Source organism: Manis javanica, chromosome 15 (genome assembly GCF_040802235.1).
Source record: "Manis javanica isolate MJ-LG chromosome 15, MJ_LKY, whole genome shotgun sequence".
Taxonomy (NCBI): domain Eukaryota; kingdom Metazoa; phylum Chordata; class Mammalia; order Pholidota; family Manidae; genus Manis; species Manis javanica.
The window spans coordinates 78,106,314-78,127,338 of NC_133170.1; the positions used below are offsets into that span (position 1 = coordinate 78,106,314).

At 53.4% G+C, this 21,025-nt stretch overlaps 1 protein-coding gene across 4 annotated transcripts in view; it reads left to right on the forward strand.

Moving 5' to 3' along the window:
* MVK (mevalonate kinase) overlaps positions 1 to 21,025 on the forward strand; it is a 66,380-nt gene that overhangs the window by 25,355 nt on the left and 20,000 nt on the right. For 2 of the 4 annotated variants that reach the window (XM_073222520.1, XM_073222517.1), the window contains exon 11: positions 6,705 to 6,761. In XM_073222520.1, coding sequence (XP_073078621.1) covers positions 6,705 to 6,761 — 57 coding nt within the window. Of the gene's footprint in view, positions 1 to 6,704; positions 6,762 to 8,661; positions 8,783 to 9,725; positions 10,014 to 21,025 lie in introns of those variants that run through there. The other 2 variants (XM_073222518.1, XM_073222519.1) reach the window with 2 other exon arrangements.

Genomic DNA, 21,025 nt, shown 5'->3' on the forward strand with positions numbered 1-21,025 from the left:
CAGAGGCCCCGGCTCAACTCACCTGCCCTGCCCCCCACTTAAGTCCCAGCAACTGCCTGGTGCAGGTAGGACAAGACCACAGTCCCTTACCAGAAACCCTGGGGCCAGGTGTGATTTGGAATTCAGAATTTTGCAGTTTTCGGTATAGATACCCTGTGTTCCATCCTTCATGATGTCTGGGACAGCAACTCTCCAGGCTCTGCAGCAAAAGGTGTGGGGAGTAAAGGTCATGGTATGTCAATCCCTGTTGTATCTGCTCCAAAATGAGTTTTGGTGCCAAGCTTCTGGATTTTTGTGTCTTGGGATTTGGGGCCTGAATGATCTTCCCATACTGCCAAGCAGCAGACAGATGCTCCTTCAGAGGGAAGTTCACTGCGTTGTCCAAGGCCATGGAGCTAACAAGGGGTGAAGCCTAGGCTGGAACCCCATCCGTCAGGTTCAGGTTGGCTGTGACTCCCCTCATTGCAGGGTCTGACCAGGGCCCACTTTTTCTGTCAGGGTGAGGGGTCTTTGCATCAGCTGGTGAGGGCCTAGATGCTCTCCTGCTTGCTTGGTGCAGGCTGAGGGCAAGGGGCACTGGGCCCCGGGCCCCGGGTACACTGGCTCAAGCTAGTTAATCCAGAATCCTCCATCTTATTTGTTTTTCTACCGTAAAGCTTGTAATGTGACCACCTGAAAGTGGCCCATAATGGGCCCAGGCCTCCGGCTGCAGGGCCCAGGCCCTCTTTGGAGTTTGCTTCTTCCTGCAAAGCAGGGGTAGGAACAGGGAGCCACAACCGAGGGAGAGAGGAGAGGCCTCCTTTCCTCCTGGGCCACCCCAGCCCCCCTCCAAGTAGCGGGAAGGGGTGGGAGGGCCCCAGGGCGTCAGTTCTCACCACAATCATGGGCTACCTGGGAGCAGCCTAATCACACACACGGGAACAGACAGCAATCGGGCTGCTTTCGCAGGCTGCTCTGCCAAACCCCTGGCTCAGGAGATTAACTGGGTCTGTTCTCATCCTAGATTTTAAATCTGATAAGGAAAATATCTATTTTGAGGCATTAGCATGATATATTGGCTGAGGCCAAGGTATCGCCCTGGATGTTGATGGGGGCACCTATCCTCCTGGCATCCTCCCTGCCCGGAGAGAAAAGGGGTGCTCTCTAACCCCAAACTGCCAAGGGCCATGGGCAGATCCTGGCCCTGATCTCACAGACACTAGTTATTCAGCACATGTGCACCTTCTATATGCCAGGACCTAGGCATGGGGCTGCGTCTACACTGTGGGCACACTGGCCTGTGACTCTGGGTACTTTCACATGCATTCTTTCCACTCACACCCACAGCAAGCCTGTGAAGCAAGTATGCTGAGCCCCATTTTACAGATGAGGAAACTGAGGCCCAGGCTTGGGAGTCCCTACTCTAGGCCACACATTCAGCAAATGCAGAAGCTAGGCCCTGGGATGGGTCTCTGGACTCCAGGCACAGCGCTTTTCCTCGCTATGAGGAGAAAACCCAGAAGACAGCTCGCTGTGTGACCTTAGGTAGGTCTCTTGCACTCTCTGGGCCTTGGTTTCCCCATCCATAGAAATAATGGTGCCATTCGCTGTGCCGGGAGCTTGGTCGTCGTGTCCTTGTTTCCTCTTCCCAGTAGTGACTGTTTTGTGGGCTCTGGGAGCAGGTAGGTCTGGCCTCGTTCTGTGGCCTGATCACCAAGCGGTGAGTGACTTGGGCTGGCCACATCACCTCTCTGAGCCTCAGCTTTCTCATGCCTAAAGTGGGAATACTACAAAACAATGTACATCGCACATGTAGCTGGGCGCCTCGTGCACAGAGTGAGCACAGTAGGTAGGAGCTGCTGCTATTATCAGAGAGGGTACACCGAGGCTCAGAGAGGCGGTGTCTCAGGTGACAGCTTGGAGGTAGGTGGCCACACGGAGTGGGAACCAGGCGGTGCCTGACTCCAAAGCCCAGGGCTTCCTCTGCTTCCCTCACCAGGCCAGGCTGGGTTTTGCGGACGTCCTGCCCTAAGAGGGAGAAGATTGGGTGGGACTTGGGTGAGGAGGCAGATTTGGCTGAGCTGCCGCAGATGCTGTGGTCCCCGAGACCACAGTGCCAGCCAGTGATTATTATGGGTCTGGCAGTTGGGGGACATGACCCTGGAGGAAGAGGCTCCCCTTGAACTAAGCACGTGCCTTCCAGTGCCAAGACAGTAGCCACATCTGCTCTGTACCCCTTTTGACTTTTCACAGGGAGGGCAAGTTCTTCACCACAGCCAGGCTGGAGGTTGGGGCACATGAAATGACCCTCTCACAGGCCCACGTTGTCACCCTGCAGTGTGCACAGCTGGCCTGTCCTTAGCAGGCATCGATGGGAAGGACACTCCCTTAACCCCAGCTTCCCAGGTCCTGCCATCTGCCTCAGAGAGAAGGGATTTGAGAAGGGATGTCCTTCCATCAAGAGCCTTCCCTGATAGAGCCACAAGGACCTACATCTGCAGATGGGGAAACTGCGGCACCGGGAAGGGAAATGATCTGCCTGTAGTGCCACAGTGTGTTTGCTACAGAGCTGGGGCCCGAACTGAGGCCTCACGACCAGCTGAGGGTACAGGCAGAGATGGGGCCTTCCGAGGCCGGGAAAGGAAGCAAGAGGGCCACTGATATATCCTTGCTTGTCCTGGTGGATGCTCGTGCCTCTGCCCTTGCCCCCAGGGAGCCCTGGCCAGGGCCTGCCAGGAGGGCTGACGGCACGTGCATGGACACAGGAATCTTAATGGCTTGAATGGGGAGCAGGGAGGGGAGGTGTGGTGGGGCCAGAGTAAGGACTCCCCCACCTCCCACCATCTCCCCACCTGCCTCATGTGGCTGAGGAGAGCGTGGTCCAGGAAGTGGGAGGTTTCTGACATGCTGTGTGACTCAGGCAAGTGGCTCCCCCTCTCTGGGCCTTGGTCTCCTATCATTTCTGAGGATATTATTTCTAGCCCTGTGAAAAATGCCCTGCCCACTCAGAGGTCCTCTGCTCACAGCTCCAGGGCCAGGCAGGTGACACAGATCAGGGTCCGGGGAGAATGCAGGGCCCCCTTCCCAAGCCCCAGACAACTGTCCTGTGGGGAGATAGACCCACTGTCGCCCAACCTTTCTATCTAGTTCTTGAATTTTTTTGTAAAATGCTCTGGTTTTTAAGTATCATCAGCCAATAAAGAAAAAAAACAATAAAAAAAAACAGTGGCCAAATCAAGCTCTTCTGCAGACAGAAAACTGCCCAGGGTTGAGCCCTCTTTCAGAAACCATCTCCCCCTGCTCTGCAGGTGAGCTCAGGAGTGGGGCCCTGCCTGTGGGAGGGCACCCTGCCCGCGCGGAATCTGATTACCCCTGGGTGCCCCCATGAAATGGCAGGAGGGCGGGGGCAGGCGGGGGCGCCAGAGGTTGGGTTGAGAGCTCTTCCCTGTGAGGCACAGATGGTATTTTTTTTTATCAGTGTCAGCATTGGCTTCTTTCTGCTCTGATGAATAGATTCTAAAGAGGCAGTGACATTATTCGAGATAACAGAGGGAACAGAAAAAGGGTCAGCAATGGAGAGAAAATGGCAGAGCCAGCAGATAAAGGGGAGGCAAGAGGGGTGGAGTGCCCTGGCTGTGGTGCCCCCCACCGTTATTGTGATGCCCGCCCCCCCAAGGCCCGGCTCTCTGCAGTGGGGGCTTGAGCACCTGGACCAGGGCCGGGGAGGTCCAGACAGCTGCACTGCGCGCCTGCTCTCCCCAGCATCCCGCCTCTGTGGCCTGGCTGCCCATTCCGCCTTTTCAATTCGATTCAATTAGGCCTCGCCGCTCGGAAGCTTGTCTCCTCTGATATCCAGTTTAACTGACAGGGGATTAGAGCTGTTTGTATTACACACACTCTCTCAGGCTGCTAAACCGCCAGCAGGGCTCAGGGATCCAGGTTATTTATGGAGCCTGCATCCCTCTCAGATCTGCTTCCTTTGGGGAGGCCGGGGGCCCTGCTGTCTGCTGCACACCCACACTCTCCCAACCCCCACTCTGGGCCTGGGCAGTTGAGAATAAGAGCCCAGACAGAACTGGATTCTTATCCCAGCTCTGTCACTTGCTGGCTGTGTGGCCTTGGGTAAGCAACTTTACCTCTCTGAGCTTCAGTTTTTTCATCAGACAACCAACTAGTAGGGTGGTGGTGGGAATCCAGGTAACAGGTATAGGGCATTTAGCACAGTGCCTGTGTATTCATTATGATTATTCACTCAACAAATATGATTGAGTGACAACTCAGTGTCAGGTTCTGGTCTGAGTCACCAAGGAAGTAATGGTGGACCAGCGACTGACCCTGTGCCTGCCTTCAGGAAGCTCACATTCCAGTACAGGAGATGGAAAATTAACATGGACTCGTTGCTGGTGGTACATGAGTACATGGAATGCTGGCCTGATGAGAGCAAAGATGATGATGGTAGTGGTGATGATGGAGACAAGTACCACCACAGGGCCTTTGCCTCTGCTGTTTCCTCTGCCTGGAACACCCCCACCTCCACCCAATCTCTCCCTTTGTTTTATTTCCAAACTGTGCAGTCCTATGCCATTATGTATGCCATTATGTCACCTGTTTCCCAGTAAATTGCCAGCCCCCCAGGGCAGCTATCATGGCTGGCTGGCTCACTGCTGTCTCTCCACATCTAGCACAGTGCCTGGCACATAAGAGCTTGAGGTCTTCTGAATGAATGAATGAATGAATAAGGAAAGTAGACAGAAAGTGGCCTCTCTTGCCTGCAATATGCCTACCTGCTCAGCTCAGGAAACCTAGCTGCCCGGAGCCCACCTTTCCATCCCTCCAAAGAGGGTTGCTGGGTTTCAGAATAGAGCAGGGTTGGAGTCTCGGTCAGAAAGGGGTGGGTACTTCCATTCTTATCCCTTCTTTACTCAAAGAGAAAGAAGGGCCTCCACAGACCCTCCCTTTCCCAGCAGCCAGGGGGCTGGTGAGACAAACAGCATTTCTAAAGTCCTTTCAAGTGTGGGGCTAGAAGGCCCCAGGCATAGGAAATGTCCTCATTGTTGGGGAAGGGGCTTATGCTTCATCACTCCATTTACCGGACTTAGGGGGTACAAAGTGGCTCTGGGGGGGTGCAGGTCTGAACATTTACAAAATTCAGTGTAATAAATAAGAGCCACTCCTTCCTGCATGCATTCCTCATGTCAGGCCTGACATGCGTGACTGCATTTCATTCTCAGAGTAGTTCTCAGAGGTGGGGATTGTCTCCATTCTCCAGAAGAGAAAAGTGAGGCTCAGAGTTGTGGCAGGGCATGCCCAACATCACCCAGCCAGGAAAGAGTGGAACTGAGATAGAACCCAAGACTTTGAGGTTAAATACCTGTTCATACTTAATTACATCTGTTGTGTGCCAGGTACCTCCAAATACATTGTCTCCTGATGTCTTGAGAAGTGGATATTCGGACCCCCATTTTGCAGAAGGGAAACTGAGGCTCAGAGAAGTGAAATGGCTGGCTCTCAGTCTCACAGCCTGTTAGAGGCAAAGCCAGGTAGAAATAGGTCTGCCTGACTTCCAATCTAGTTTGCAACATCTACTCTGCAGTTTCCTCCTCAAATTGAGTGCCCAGATTTGTGTTAAGCCCTGAGTTGGCTGTGAGGTGTCAAATCAATCAAGCAGCAATTGTTAAGCCCCTCAAGAGCCCCTGAAGTATGACACTGTTCGTACTGGTAAGGGAGATGTCATCCAATTGAGAGGGTGGGTAACATGTTAATATAAAGAGTTACTAAAATTAAACGACAAATAGAATCTTTGTATTAGGTGGAAAGATAGACATGAGCAGCTGGGGAAGGGGAAGATAAGCTTCAAGGAAAAAACTGCCCAGTTAGGGGATCCCACTTGAAGACCACAAAGGCTTTGCAGGGAGATAACTTCCTTGCCTATTGGGACCAGGCCAAACAGGTCCCAATCAGATCCCAGTGAAGGTGCAGTCAAGCAAAACTAAGAACCGCCCAAACCACACCTCATCATAATCTCCTTAAAATAAACTTGCGGTTTTGCTCCTCGCCCCCCACCATGGGCTATTTTGTGTACGTTTAGGGAAAAGATATGCACAACAAGAGGAAGGGGTGTACAACCAGAACTGTCAACAAGTGAGACCAACCCCTGTAAATCAAAGAGGTGTCTCCCAGCTAGGACATGACAAATAGACCCTCCCCTCAAAGTTTGGGGCCTTTGTGTACTTTGACTCTCACCCACTCCTCCCTTGGAGTATATTCGAATAAAACTTTTCCTCTGCTTTGCTATTGTGTCTCTGTCTTTCAATTCTTTGTTTTTGCGGGAGAACCCAGAACAAACTCGACCCACACATGTTTGGTGCTGTGACTTGGATTGCTACTCCTGCCATTAAGGTGTGCTAAACAAACCACCCTGCCCTGTGGCTCTAACCCCCTATCAGGTCTCTTGACTGAATTCTTTCTTCAAGAACACAAGAACTAAGGAATTCTACAATCCAATGCCCAGTAACATTTGGACACTCTTACAGGGTGTCTGTATGATTCATAATTCTGAGGAATGGGTCAGGGAGGCTGGTCTTGAAGGACACGTGGATTTTGGAAACAAAAGTCCACATGATGATCTTACAATTACAGTGAATCAATCATCATTATAATGATACTAACCATTAATAATCTATAATTAGGCCCATATCATAGGTCTTGCTCTTCCCATTTCACAGATAAGGATCAACTGAGGCTCAGAGAGAGGAAACAACATGTCCAAGACCAGTCAACTGGTAAGTGGGACTCAAGCCCAAGCCCTCTGACCCCAGAGCCAGTTTCTCTCCCCTGACTCTGGGAATCTTACAGAATGTCACAGGCATGAGAGGCTCTCTGGCCCAGGTACTGCCTGAGCTCAAGCTATGTGCTGGGTACTGGAGTCTCAGGTGTGAATGAGACCTGTCTCTGCCCTGTAGGGCTCACAGAGCAGAGCTAATGAAGCAAACTGACAATGACAGTAAAGAGCAGCAGGTTCCAAGTTATCATGGGAACCCAGGGAAGGGTGGTACATATCCGAACTGGAGTGTGGGAAGGGAGTCAGGGAAGGCTTCCAGGAGGAGGAGGTGCGCAGGCAGAATTTGACTGAGCTGGGAGGTCAGGGAGGGCATTCCAGGCAGCAAATGCACTGAGGTGAGCACTGCTAGAGTGCAGGGAAGCCACACGTAGTACAGCATTCAGATGGTATCTGTTGTATGAAGCAGGGCCTGGGTCCATGCAAAGTGAGGGTCAGCCTGAGGGCCCCGGGGGGGCCATGGTGGAAATTGGGCATGGAAGCGAGGTCACAATTATGCTTGAGAAAGTCTTCTGGCTGTGGTGTGATGGATGGAAGGGGGCAGTGGCATTAGGGATGGATGGAGAGGAGGTGACAGATGGGAGGATTACATAGGGACCTGGAGGGGCCTTTCAGTTTTGGAGGCCAGCTTGTCTCCCCTGTCCAGGAAGCAGGTGGGTACACCTCTTTTTGGTAGCCTGCTGCCAAGGGCAGGGCCTCTTAGCTGGCATGGACGCCCCTTGTGTTAGTGTCCTGGGGCCACTGTAACAAAGCGCCTTAAATTGGGCAGCTTAAAACAGAGGACATGTATTCCCTCGTGGTTCTGGAGGCAGAGTTTGAAATCAGGATGTTGGCAGGGCCGTATTTCCTCTAAGACTCTGGGTAGAATCCTTACCTGCCTCTTTCAACTTCCGGTGGTAGCGTCAGCCCTTGGCATTCCTTGGCTCGCAGTTGTGACCCTCCGGTCTCTACCTCTGTCATCACACAGCCGTCTTCTCCCTGTGTGTCTTTTCTTCACATGACGTTTCCTCTTACAAGGCCACTAGTCACACTGAACTAGGGCCCCTCCTAAAACCTTCTCTTCACTCGATGACACCTGCTAAGGTGACATCCGCTATTTCTAAATAAGGTCATATTCACAGGTGCCAGGGGTTAGGGCCTGACCGCGTCTTTCTGAGGGACACAACTGAACTCACAGCACTCTTACAGGCAGAAGTTTTTCTGCTTCAATTCTGCACCTGCTGGCCCCAGCACAGAGCCTGGGGTACGCCAATGCTCAGAGGGGAGCCAGGGATGGGCAAAAGAGTGGACAGAGTGAGGGCATCCAGCCTCTCCACGGCCGCCCCCGGCCGCCCTGACAGCGGGCATCTGGGCAAGGAAGTCTCCAGGGCCACCTTTCCTGTGGGTTGTTCTCAGAAAGAAGCGGTGTCGATGTGAGAAGATGAAGATGTCACTTTCATTTCCCAGCAAATCTAAACTGTCAGAGTAGGTGAAGTTGTCACTGGGGGTCCCTGTGTTTTGAGATGTTATTGGCAGTTTCACTGGCACCGAAAAAAAAAAGCGTTTTCTCTGTTGGCATTTTCATCAGGTGATTCTGGGGGCAGGAGGAGGATGTGGGGTTGGCTCCTGGAAACAGGTTTTGTTAGGTGGGAGGTGCTGGTTCTGCCAGCCTTGGGGCACCAAGGGGCAGAGGACCCCTGTGGTGATGAGTACCAAAGACTGCTCCGTATCCCCTCCCATACGGCAGGGAAATGAGTGTCAGGAGAGGAGGGCCCACTGAGGGCCCCTGAAAATAGCCATGGGGGCCAGATGGGGCAGCCCAACCCCCCATGGCGGGTCCTCAGGCCCTTCTCCCACCCTCCCAGGGTGCTGGGGAGGGAGCGTGGGCCGTGGAATCAGACCACCTGGGTGCAGCTCTCAGCTCGGCCGTGTGCACCGTAGGACAAGGGCTTCACCCTGCAGATCCTCAGTGGCCCCATCTGTCAGGTGGGTTGGTAACACGGCTCCCTTTGGCTGAGGCTTCATCTGGGCTGGGTACCCATGTCCGGTTCGGTCCCCACCAGAGCCCACATTGCTGGGTGCTGTCAGGGTCCTCACTTTAATGGTGTGGAAATCAAGGCTCAGCGAGGTGGGGCAGCCTGGCCAAGGCCACACAGCTGGGAACTGGCAAAAGCAGACTGAACCCAGGCTGTGAGGCTCCAGGCTCGGCTGTGAGTCCATCTAGTGGGATCTGTGGGAGACTGCAGGCAGTAAAGAGTCACGCAGCACCAGGAGGCACGTGGGGAAACGATGTCCACCATTATCATTGCTGGGCTGGAACTGGACCCTTGGCAGCCTTCCCATCCCTGGGACTCTTCAGACATCACTGGGTGGTGTTGGCCCACAGGGCCTCTGAGGCCTGGAGCGAGCCTAGTGGTTGCACAGGGGCTGAGGACCCAGTCAGGGGTCCTATCCCGCTCCATGCCATGGCCTCTGTGCACCCCTTCCCTGGCCCCTGCAGGACTCGGGGTACAGCTGTCACTTACCTAGTGGGCAACGTCAACTGGCTATAGCATCAGACTGACTGAGGCCTTACAAAGCCACTTCACTGTGTCCAAGCTGCACAAATGGGAAGCAAGGCCCAGAGAGCCAACCTTGCTTAGGGCTGTGAGCCAGGCAGGTGAACATAGTAGTTTAAACCATAAATTCTGGAGTCAATGAGATCCGAGTTTGAGTTCTGGGGTGGCCACCTGCTGGCTGGTGACAAGTCTCAACTGAGACTCAGTTTTATCTTCTGTACAGTGAGATAAGAAAAGGTCCCCTTTGCTGGGTCAAGGGGCTAAATGTAGCGCATAGAGAACACTTAGCCCAGGGTCTGGCACACAGAAAAGAAGACAAAGTTTCAGCACATAAAAGCTCCTGAAAGACCTCTGACTCCAAACCCCCGTAGGTGCCCAGGAGGAAACTGAGGCCCGGATCGGGGAAGGCTTCCTTTCTTGGCCACCTTGCAGAGCTGGGTATGGCTCCTCAACCTCCAGACTCCTGGTCCAGTGCTCCAGCCACCTCCCCACCCAGCTTGTCATCTGAGCCCCCTCCGGCCCTCACCTGCTCTTCTCCCTGGGTCTCTGGCCCCCATGGCTTCAAGAGCCCGAGCCACAGGCCCGCAACGAGGAATGCCATTCTCCCTCCACCCGGCACACTGAAGGTTTTGAAAGTTAAAGTATTACCGTCGGCTTTGTTGTTGCCTAACTACGACAGACAAATTGAGAACCAGTTGTCAAAATGTCAGTGCACAATAAATCAACATGCAAAACGAGTCACAGCGCTCTGTGGTGTATAATTAAACAAAAAATCCCTTTTAGAAATTTCAGCAAGCGTTGGTTCCACTTTATATTTGTCTGTGTGATTAATAAAGGCAGCTAATTTTCAGACTTTAAAAACAGCTAGAAAATAGCTCCTAATTACATATTAGGTTCCTCGCGGCCCCCGCTGAGCTCCGCCGGCATTGGTGGGCCGAAGAATTTGGCAGAGCCTTAATTGCATTCTGAGCATCATCTAATTTTAGTTAAATGTAATGTAATCAGCAGCAGATGTCTGAAATAAAATATGAATTATGAATATGATGAAATTTCATTCTTGAATAAAAAAGTAATTTGCTATTTAGTTCATTAAAGTCTTAGAGGTTTATTAGGGACAGGTATATACAGCCCAATGAGGTGATATATTAAACGGTATCTGGGAGAACGAGAGAAACCCCAAAGGGCTGGGAAAGTTTATCCAGGATTATCCAGTTTCATTAATTATTACGGGACTTAAGGGAGGTCCTGGGGCCTCCGAAGGCCACACCAGCCCAACGACTCCCTCAGGCCCTTTGAGGTGGGCCCAGGGTTTTGCGGGTAAGGAGGGTTGGAGTGGGAGGTTGTGGGTACCTCTGGGGCCTGTGGTGCCCTTGGCATCCCACCCCCATCGCCTCCCCACCCTGAGCTAGTGTCCCCTGGCTTCTTAGGTGAGCATGTGGAGGCTCCTGGTGACACGGCTCTATGCCAGGCACTCTGCTGGGCTTGATGACACTGTGTGAGGCAGAGATCTGCATCCCAGGTGCTGAGCAAGGATTTGGTCCCAGCCCCTCACTGTCTGACCGCCACTTGGGGCCTCAGCTTCCCTTTCTGTAAATTGGGGATAATAACAGCACCCATCAGACACTGAACATTACCCGGAACGTGGCAAAGCCCCAGTCAGTGCTGGCTGTTGCTGTTGGAGTCATTATAGGTCGTAGAGGTCATAATAGGGCAGTATTAAAATGGCCCCTTTTGTTTCATCTTTAGAAGTGGCCTGTGATGCAGAGATCATGAACTGTTTTGTTTTTCAGCTGAGGCTTAGGAGTTAAACAGTTCGCCCAAGATTGCACAGCTCATAACTGCCAAGGTCAGAATTTGAACCCAGCACCATCCCTGCTCCCTGTGTTTCCCCCTGCATGCCGGAGCAACACCAGGAGAGCTGGCTTGGTGGGGTTCCTGGGCTGAGGACTCTGGAAGGGGGCTAGGTAGGGAACAGGAGGGAACAGGGCTCGTGTGCACCGGGTTCAAGACAGAGAGAGGCAAGTAAGGGGCAGGAGGCCACGCAGAGGGTCAAGGTTGGTGTCCCGGGCTCTGCCAGAAGCCGCTCTGGGAGTCGGGGGAGCAGAGGTGACCTCTCCACCCCCGCTGCACACCAACCAATTTCCTGCAATTACCTGGAAAAGATTAATTAGCAAAGTGCACCATATTGACTCGAGGCTGCCCTGGCCATCAATAAACTTGGGAGACGCTCCTGGGCGCCTGGAGAAAGGACCAGAACTTGAAAGTGGGGAAGGAAGGCCAGCTCTGGCAGGTCTGAGACTTCCTTCCCAGCCCTGGAGAAGGCCACTCGGCTCCCTGGGTTGAAACCCAGCTCTGCATGATACCTTGTCAGCTTTGAGCAAGTCCCTTTGCCTCTCTGCGCCTCGGTTTCCCTACATGTAGAATGGGGGCTGGGCTTCCGCTCCCACGCTCTCTGGGGATGCAGGGGCTGGTGGAGTGGCTGCTGTCGAGGAAACTACTCTTCTCTTGGGCTTGACTTCCCTTTGCTGGTGTGGAAGCCTGCTGGGGCCAGGGAAGTGTAAGACTCACCATATCCGCCTTTCGAGGTTGTGGGGAAATACCCGGTCTTTCCAAAGAGTCGTCAGTGTACAGCAAGAGCTCTCCGCTGGCTCTGGCTTCTAGCTGGGGCAGAGCCGAGTGTGTGCAGATTGGGGGTCAAGAGGATAGGGCTGGGGGTCAGGTGGACAAAATTCAGATCAAACCCTGGCTCCCCGCCATTCCAGCAGGGCAGGTGTGGGTGAATGGTAGCTGCTGTTGCACAGTGAACTCCGATTCCCACTCCGTGTGCATCTGCCAACACGCCGGCAGGGCTGGATGGTTCTGTATAGAGAAGCGCAAGCCAGCCAGAGACATTGAGACCTTCAGGGCCTGGAAACAGGAGGGACTTAGACATCAAGGGGCATAAATGGAGCTACCAGAGCCCAGTAGTTGGGGGAGGCAGGCGGAGCAGGGCAGAGGTACCCCACCCTCTCCCTTCTCCCACCCCTCCCATCCCCCATCAGATGATCCCTCCTGGAAGCCAGAGGGTGGAAAAGCCTGTGGAGAACAGCTTCCCAGGGCACAGAGCCAGGCAGAGAAATGGGGACAGGTGGAAAAAAGACAAAACCCACACAGCCCTCTTCCCAGGAATTTGGAAAAGTTTAGAGGGGAAGAGGAGGCTTCTGGGTAGGAGTGGGGCCCAGGGGATCCGAAGCAGACCTGGTCTTCACCCCATGTTGCCACACCAGGCCCCATGTGACCTCTCTCCACTGGGCTCACCCTGCTCCTAAGGATCTCGCTTCAAATCTGGTGCTCCCAAAGCAGAATGCTCGTTGGAAGCTGTAGAGGATGGCCGGACAGGCCTGGGTTCTCTGGTTCCCTGCTAGCTTGTGTCCTGGGCTTAGTGGGTTCACCTCTCTGCGATGAAACAGGCTGCGTCAGCACAGTGCTTGACACATAGTAGGTGTTCCATAGTGCATTCACCTCCTTCCCCTCCCCATCCCCTTTCAAATAAGCCCAGTGCCATCACCCATTCATCTCCCAGTGACTGGGCTCCTGTTATGTGCCAAGCCCGTGCCAGGCCCCGACTGCAAACTGCAGCGAAACTGAGATTCATTTGTCCTACAGTGAAAACTGACGGAGCATCTCCTACAAGCTCTGGGGACATGGCGGTGACAAGACGGCACCCGACTCTGTTCTTGTGGGGTCCACTGTGTCTCAGGGAGGCAAGCTTGAAGCTGGGGTTTCCAGGGTTTTGGGTGCTATGGTGGGGATGTCTCAGAGGACTGCATGCTGGGGGCCCTGGCATCAGTCTGGAAGGAACCCCCACCCTGTATGCTCATCCCAGGACCTAAGAACCTGTCCGTGGATGGCAGGCTCAGTGTGCAAAACCCCAGTAGGTGGGTCTAAGCAGCCCTATAGCCTGGGCATTCAGGGGCCCAGGAAGGCTGGATCTCTCAGGTGCCTCCCTCTCCCCTCACTTCATGGGGCTGCCCCCACCTTCCTGGCCCTGAAGCCACCTGCCTGCTGCCCCTGGCCACTCCCAGGCCCAGGTCAGCTGCCTGTCCCTGCTCTATTCATCAAGGGCATGACAGCTAAAATTCATTTGAAGATGAAGAAAGTGCCCGCTAATCCGTTCTGCAAGACATTGATAGACTAGCAGCTCAGGGAGAATTGCACAGCAGTAATGAAATTAGGCTAAAACTGCTGGCGGATTGCAGATAATTGCCCTTGTCTGTCACTAGGAATAACATCTCCCAAATCCAACACAAGGATTGTTCAACTTGCAGGAATTTCTTTTCTTTTTTAAAGAGAGGCAGGAGAGGCAAGCCAGTCCGGGGCCTGGAACCTTTGTCTAGGTAGCAGCCTGGAGTGAGCAGTGGTGACTGCTCCTGAAGCCCCCAGGAGCCCCCAGCCACAGCCGGAGGGATGAGGGGGCAGGAGAGAGGGCTGAGCCACAGTCCCAGGGCCTTCCTCCCACAGCCCTTTGTGGGTCCTTCTCTGAGCCTTGATTTCTCCTCAGTGCCCTCTCACCAGTATGTCCTAGCTGGCAAGGCCCTGGGTAGAAAGTAGGGATCAGGGAAATCTAGCAGAACTGGGGCTACAGGATTGATGGTTTGAACTTCTGGGGGGGCAGAATCTGGTTGGAAGAAGGGCCCTAGGACTTGTATTAAAGTTGTATTTGCATTACTTGAGATGACATCCATCCTTCATATAAGAGAATGGACTGTGGGGGATGGGCGCAGGTAAAGTCTCCCTAAGCCACTCACTCTCTGGGTACCATCGTGAGGGTCTAGATTCCTGGAGAAGAAAGGTCTGAGAAGGGATGGTTTATGGACTCCTAGGTTTCCCAGGGTGTCCTTGATGTCAGCAACAGCATGTTTGAATGTCAGCATACTGGACCTTTTCTCATGTTAACCTTATAGACTGTTTGATGTCAGTGTCACTGGATGATGTCATAGAACATTTGAATGTCAGGATCATGTTACATTCAAAAGTCAGTGGACCCGTAAGCGTGGATGTTCCTCTCTTAGGAAGTTGGACCATCAACATCATGGACTGTTAGCATGTGAATATCATTGACGCAGAATTTAGGAGCTGTAAGGAATCTTTAGGTCCAAACTCTTCCTTTGACAGATAAGGAAACTGAGGCTCAAGAGAGGTTAGTGACTTGCCAAAGCAAGAAATACCCTGATTTTCCTCAAGGTCACAGTTTTGTCTAGGTCAGGAAACTTAACCCCTCAGAGAACTTGCGACTCCTTCCTCTCCTCCAGGCCCCACCCATCCCTGTCCGCACAGGGTGCTGGTCCTTCGTGCTCAGCTTTTGGGGATACACCTATGTTCTGGGGTTCATAGCAGGATCTCCCAGAATACTCTGGCCTGCTCAGCACTGTTAGCCAGTGCCACTAATCAGCCCCAGACATTGGCCGAGCCACGCTTTCCATCTCATTCCTTTAGATCAGCCTGGGTCTGTTGAGGGCTTATTGTGTCAGACTGAGTACTGGGGACGAGCTGAGGCTGGAAGGGAGTGCTGAGGGGACAGGAGGTTAGGAGGGGGGAAACATGATCCCGCCGAGGGCTTATATTCTAGAAGGCTTCTGGAAGAACGTGAGTTTGAGCTGGGCTTTGAAAGAGCCCCAGGGTTTTCTTCAGCAGCCTCAGTCAGAGTTGGGATTGGGAGAGGATCTGGGCATAGGGATGGGGGTCATTTGCCCCCAGGAATGAGGAGGAGGCTCCAGATGGTAAGGGTGGGTTGATGGTACCTGATGACGTGGAGTATTCAGTAGGGATTTTTCAGCCATCAGACTTCATCCATGTCTTCCAACACCCCTGCTGGCTCTGGGGCATTGACCAGGGGTGCCTGTGAGATCAAAACCTTTTTTCCTAATAACACGAAGACATTATTTGCCTTTTTCACGTGTTGGCATTTGCACTGATGGTGTAAACGCAGTGGGTGGGTAAACTGCTGGTCTCGTAGTATGAATCACAGCAATGGTACCAAACCGTAATAGAGATTATTGGGTTCTTTCCCCAAACCCCCCTCTCAATTAAAAATTTTAAAAAGCAGTTTCACTTAAGCGTGTTCCTGCTGAAAAGTGAGAATTATTAATGTTTAAAAAAAATCTCCCTCTTTGACTGCTCATCTTTTAAATATTCTGTGTAATAGACAGGAAGTACATACATAAAGGCCATCGCCATCCCCTTGCTCCAGAAGCACCATGTGACTGGTGGCGAGCTGCGCCAGCCTCTTTGCCCACTGAACACCGTTTTTACTTGAAATAACGACCGTCAGACTAGCCTTTCAGGTGTGGCTATTTGGCAGATATTTTCTTGAAAGTGAACAAAGTTGCCTGTCAACTGACAGTGTTTGTTACCAATGATAAAATCTGACTTTCAGGCAAAAATTAGAATTTTGGAGAACTTGTACCTGCCACTGTGGGTTTGACAGCTTCCTCCTGAAAGACTTTCCTGAAGAGACTGGTGGTAATACTAGCAAATGTGACTTTTTTTTGATATTGTATAATGAAATATGTCAACATTTGGAAGAGCTGCATAACTGAGGAAATTAATATTTTCCCAATGGCCAGTACATAATGTGTTACAAGATGAGAAGAAGGTCCATTCTCAGTGCAAAATAGACTGATGGGTTTTCATGAACAGAGTGTGAGTTAGTTGATGTGGTTTCAGGAGCCAGACTGCTGACCCTTAGCAAGCCACTGCAGGGGCAGTTTTGAGTTTAGTATCAAAGAACAATATCCATAATGATCTCTGAGGGCTATTAAAATACTCTTCCCTTTTCTAGCTGCGTATCTGTGTGAGAGGCCAGATAGTCTTTATATACTTCAGCTACAACACCGTGTTGCAATAGATTGAATGCCGAAGCAGATGTGAGAATCCAACTGCCTTCTGTTAAGCCAGACATTGAAGAGATTTGCAAAACCGTAAAACAATGAATGAAGCCCCCATTTTACAGATGCAGAAACTGCAGCTCAGAAGGCCTTGGACCAAATCCCTTTTCCTGATGGGGCCTTATTCTCCCAATCTTCTAAGAGCCCACTGGGCAAAGGTCTCATGTCTCCTGCCAGGCATCTGAGAGGCTAGATGGGCACAAAGCCAGGCCCTACCCCACCCTTCTCATTATGCTGCCCCGGGTGGGTGGGGGCCAGGCCTGGGCAGCTGGCAGCTGGCCTCACACCCCTGGGCCCTGGGAGGAGGTGACCAGGGCAGTTTGTGGTAATGGATTGAGGGTGGGTGGCGGCCGGGTGAAGGAGTGTGCTGGCCAAGGCCCGTAATGCCTCACGAGCCAGCTCTGGCACGGGTAATTTACTGCTGCCGACAATAACATATTTCACTTCCCGTCGCCCCGATGAAGATTAGTTGTGTTTGAAAGTGGCTGAGTACACAGTCAATTCCGCTTAAACGTTTACAGTCAACTGAGCACAGATAATGCCCCCTCCGAACATGCGTCTGGGCCCCCTGCGGCTTGGGAGGGGCTCTGAGCTGTGGCAGGGGGTTCCCACCCCAGGAAGGGACTGCAGCTGCTTGGAGGGAGGGATTCGGGAGCTGGAGGCTGGGCAGAGATGTACGGCTTTCTTGGCCCCACTTTCCAGATTGCCTTTCAAAATTGTTCATTCAGCAAACACTTCCCTGGGACTGGCCAAGGGCAGGCGTATAGGCTTTGGGTACAGGGAGGATTCAAAGCCATGATTACATTTGATCCTAAAAACACCCCTGGCAGGCAAGTTTTATCTCCAGCTTCCCAAAGAATGGAAACTAAGACTCAGAGAGACCCCCCAGATTTTCCAGTGTTGCACACCCAGTACCAGATGGAGCAGGGATTGGAACCCAGGCCTGATGGTTTCTGAGTCTCAAGTTTTTCCAGCAATGGCCCAGGGCTTCCAGACTAACTCTAGATTCACATCCTCTATGCGCCATGTTTGGGTTGATGGCAGGCTCCAGGGCTCAGACTTGGAATTCCCGGCAGACTTGGATCCCATGGCAGGGCTAAGGGGCCAGGAGCCTGACGGGATTTGAGGCTGGACAGAGTCCCAGGCCCAGAATGCCCCTTGCCCCTGACAGCTTCGTGCGGTCTTTGGGAGGCAGAGTGCTTGAGGGTTGCCATGTCCAGTCCTGGGCCTAGCTCCCCACAAGGCCTACCCTTTATACTTGGAGGTGTCTGGATCAAGGTACAGAGGGAAGCCCCAGCACCCCCACCCCCGGCCTTCTCTTCCCAGCCTGGGCTGTATCCATAACAGCAAGGGCCTTGAGCAGAAACACCAGCCTTCCAGGCCAAGCTGGATCTACACCGGTCCCCTCAGATGGCCGTCCCTTGACCACACCTCAGGCTTGGGGGTGCTCACATCAGTGGCAGGTTTGTCTTGGGAGGATGGACCACAGATGGGCCTTGGGAAGAGGCCTTTCACGCCTCAGAAACAGGACCCTGGCTTCCTGAATGTGGCTAATAGAGACACAAGCTCCTGGTGGGCATGTGCCCTTGGCCTGTAGATTCCTTGCCTGGTGGGAAGCGATGTGGTTGGCCCTGTAAGACACAGGTGGCCCTGGTCCAAGGTGGTGCTGCCATCCTACCAGACTTGCTCCTGGGGGTGGAGTGAGTGGGTGCCCTGGACTCACTCCCCTCCACCTCACTCCCTGCCCAAGGCCAGTCCCTGAAGTCCCCAAGGGGCCCCTCACATGGTGACCATATAGGGACTGCCCACCCACACCCTGCCAGGAAGAAACAGAGGCCCATACGCCTCGCCTTGGCTGGGCCTTCCCCAGCCACAGTCACACTAGAAGTAACAGACCTTCATGAGCACCTGTAGTATACCAGCCTCTGCCAGGCCCTGTGGGCACTTTATTTCACTCAAGCTTCGTGGATGGCTGTTCCTTTCTCAGAGGAGGAGACTGGGACTCAGAGCGGGAAGGGGGAAAGAGAAGGAGGAATGAGCCGGGACCACATGTTCCTGAAGGACAGGGGTATGTCCCACACTGTATGATAATGTGTCTGGCAAATCACACCAGTGGATGCCACGGGCACTGCTTCCCCTGGGTTGACATGGTCCCATTACACTGTGTCTATCCATGGCCCTAGGACATGGCTGTGTGACTCCAAGTTATGTGTGTGACACTATCTATCCATGTCTTCTGACCCTGCTGCATGACCTTGTTGTCCAGGTGCTGCTGTCCAGGTGGAACTGCATTCTAGGGCCAAGAGTCCATGCTGGGCCCTGGGTGCTGGCAGAGCTTGGTGACTGATGGGTCCACCTCTGCAACCCCAGCCACTCTGTCCACCCACCTGGCCATTCCTGGATGCTGAGGCCTGGACCCTGGAGTAGGGGAAGCCACCGCAAAGGCCGTGGTCCTCGGCCACACAGACCATGGTGCCTGTGGCTGGGCAGGGCCAACTCCACACAGGGGGCACCTCTCCCCAGCACCTCTATGTCCTCAGGGGCAGCAGCAGAGGGCCCTCCATTGCGGGCTAGACCTCATCCCAGCCATTTGTTAACGTGATGCCGCTGTGGGACTCCCAGGACCCTCCATGCATTCACTTGCCAAGCTCCACCAATGAGCCAAGCCTGTCTCAGCCACTGGAGATTTGGTCAAGTCCCTGCCCTCACTGAGCACCATGTGCTCAGGCCAGGAGCACCCCCATTAGTTCACCCTCAGATGGCCCCACAGCGCAGCTGAAGCCTCCTGAATAGGAGGAGAAGGAACTTGGGACAGGATCTGTGAGCCTGACTGGCGACCCCTTGCTGTGTGACCTTAGATATACTGCTTAATAACTTCTCTGGACTGAGACATGTCATGACCTAAGAAAAGGTGTGACAATCTGGAAATGAGATGAAACAGCAGAATGCCCTGCATGGCCTGGAGCTCTGCACTGCTCAGAGGGCTGCTGCTGGCACCATTGGTAACCGTGGAAATGGCAGCTCCTGTCTCAGCCCAGGTCTTGGGTCCAGGGTTTGCTGCTGCCTTGAAGGCAGGCCCTCTTCTGTTCTCACTTTGCCAATGTGGAAACAGGTTCAGAGAGGGCAAACGACTTGCTCAAGGCCCCACAGCAAGAGACTAACAGAACAAACCCATATTCAGGACAACCCCTCCATCCCCTCCAGTGTGTCCAATACGGATGAGGCATGGCAGGAATTTGTCAGCCCGTTTACAGAGATAGAAACTGAGGCTCAGAGAGAGGGTGTAATGTTTTGGAGTCTCTGGACTCCCAAGCCAGTGCTCTCTCCCACCCTTCCCCAGCCTCTCTACCCTCCTGAGTACAAATCACCATGATGGGGTTGGGGAGGGCTGGGAAGGCAGAGAGGCTGTCAGAGACAAAAGGCTGCTGTGGCCACACAATGGTGACTGTCCAAGCCAGAGCCAGACACTGGGCTTCAGGAGGAGCTCAGCGCCCACCTGCAGCTTCCTCTTGACAATGGAAGCCTGTGCTCCGGGGAGGGGCACAATAGCACCCTGTGTTTGGGACCCGCCTCTCCCTGCACTGCCCTGGGGTGCGGAATGGCCCTGGCAGCCGTGCCCGGCCTGGGAGCAAAGGGGACAGGAATAACGGTGGTTGAAGGGGAATGGGCAGCCCACCACATTGTGGGCTTTGGAAGGCCTGTCTGTCCTGGCCCCAGAACCCCACCTTGAGTGGCCTGTTACCATGCTCCAAAGCATATAACTCTATTCCCTTGCCTTTGGGCAAGAGACGTGAACAACTCACAGCCTCAGTTTATCCAGCTGTAAAATGGAGATGACCGACTTTGCTTGGCAGAGATGCTATGAGAATTAGATGAGGGAGACACGTGCAGTGACACATACTAATGGCTGGAGATGTGTCAGTGCCTTTTCGTGATGGACGCATGGATGGATACATGGTGGGTGGCAGGATGGAGAGGTGGGTGAGTATGAGGTGAGGGTCTGGGTAGCAGGGGGAAGGGAATGGCAGATGAAAGGAGGAATGATGGCCAGGATAGTCAGGGAAGACTTCTAAGAGGAGGTGAGCTACAGATCAGCAGAGAAGTGGGTGCTGTGTGCTCCTCACAGGCAGGCAATACAGCCCTGGGACTCCATACAGGACAGGTGCTCAGAGATTGTTTACTGAACTAATACATGTTTTTATGCTCACAGCAGCCGTGGCAGAAGCCCTCTCCCTGGATCCCAGGTCTGTGCCAATCCAGGCCTCAGCATATCCCACCCCTCACCAGGCCCTTCTGGTGGATGGGACGCGAACTCTGGTCTCCCTCCATCCTTGGAGGGAGTTGCAAAAGGCAGGAGACTGAGTCAGGTGGCCTGGGCTCCGAGTCCCAGCCCTACCTGCTAGATGGCTTCAGGCCTGTCCCTTCCCCTTTCTGAGACTCAGGTCCCTCTACTCTGTAAACGAGGCCCTCTCCTGACCTCACGCTGCTGTTGTGAGTGGGAAGAGATGACGGGGGGTGGGGGGAGCTCCTCACACATAGTAGGTGCACTGGAACAAGTCTGGCTGAAGTGTGGGGCAGAGGAGGAGCAGGAAGGCAGTGGGAGGTCTCAGGGCCCAGAGCCCCTGCTGGGCCTGGCCTGTGGCTTCCTGAATCCTCAAGGTCCCCTAACTCTGTCCTCCAGCCCTAGAACTGGAAGAGCTGTTGGGACATTGCATAATTTAAAGGGAACGAGCGAGAGCGAGAGA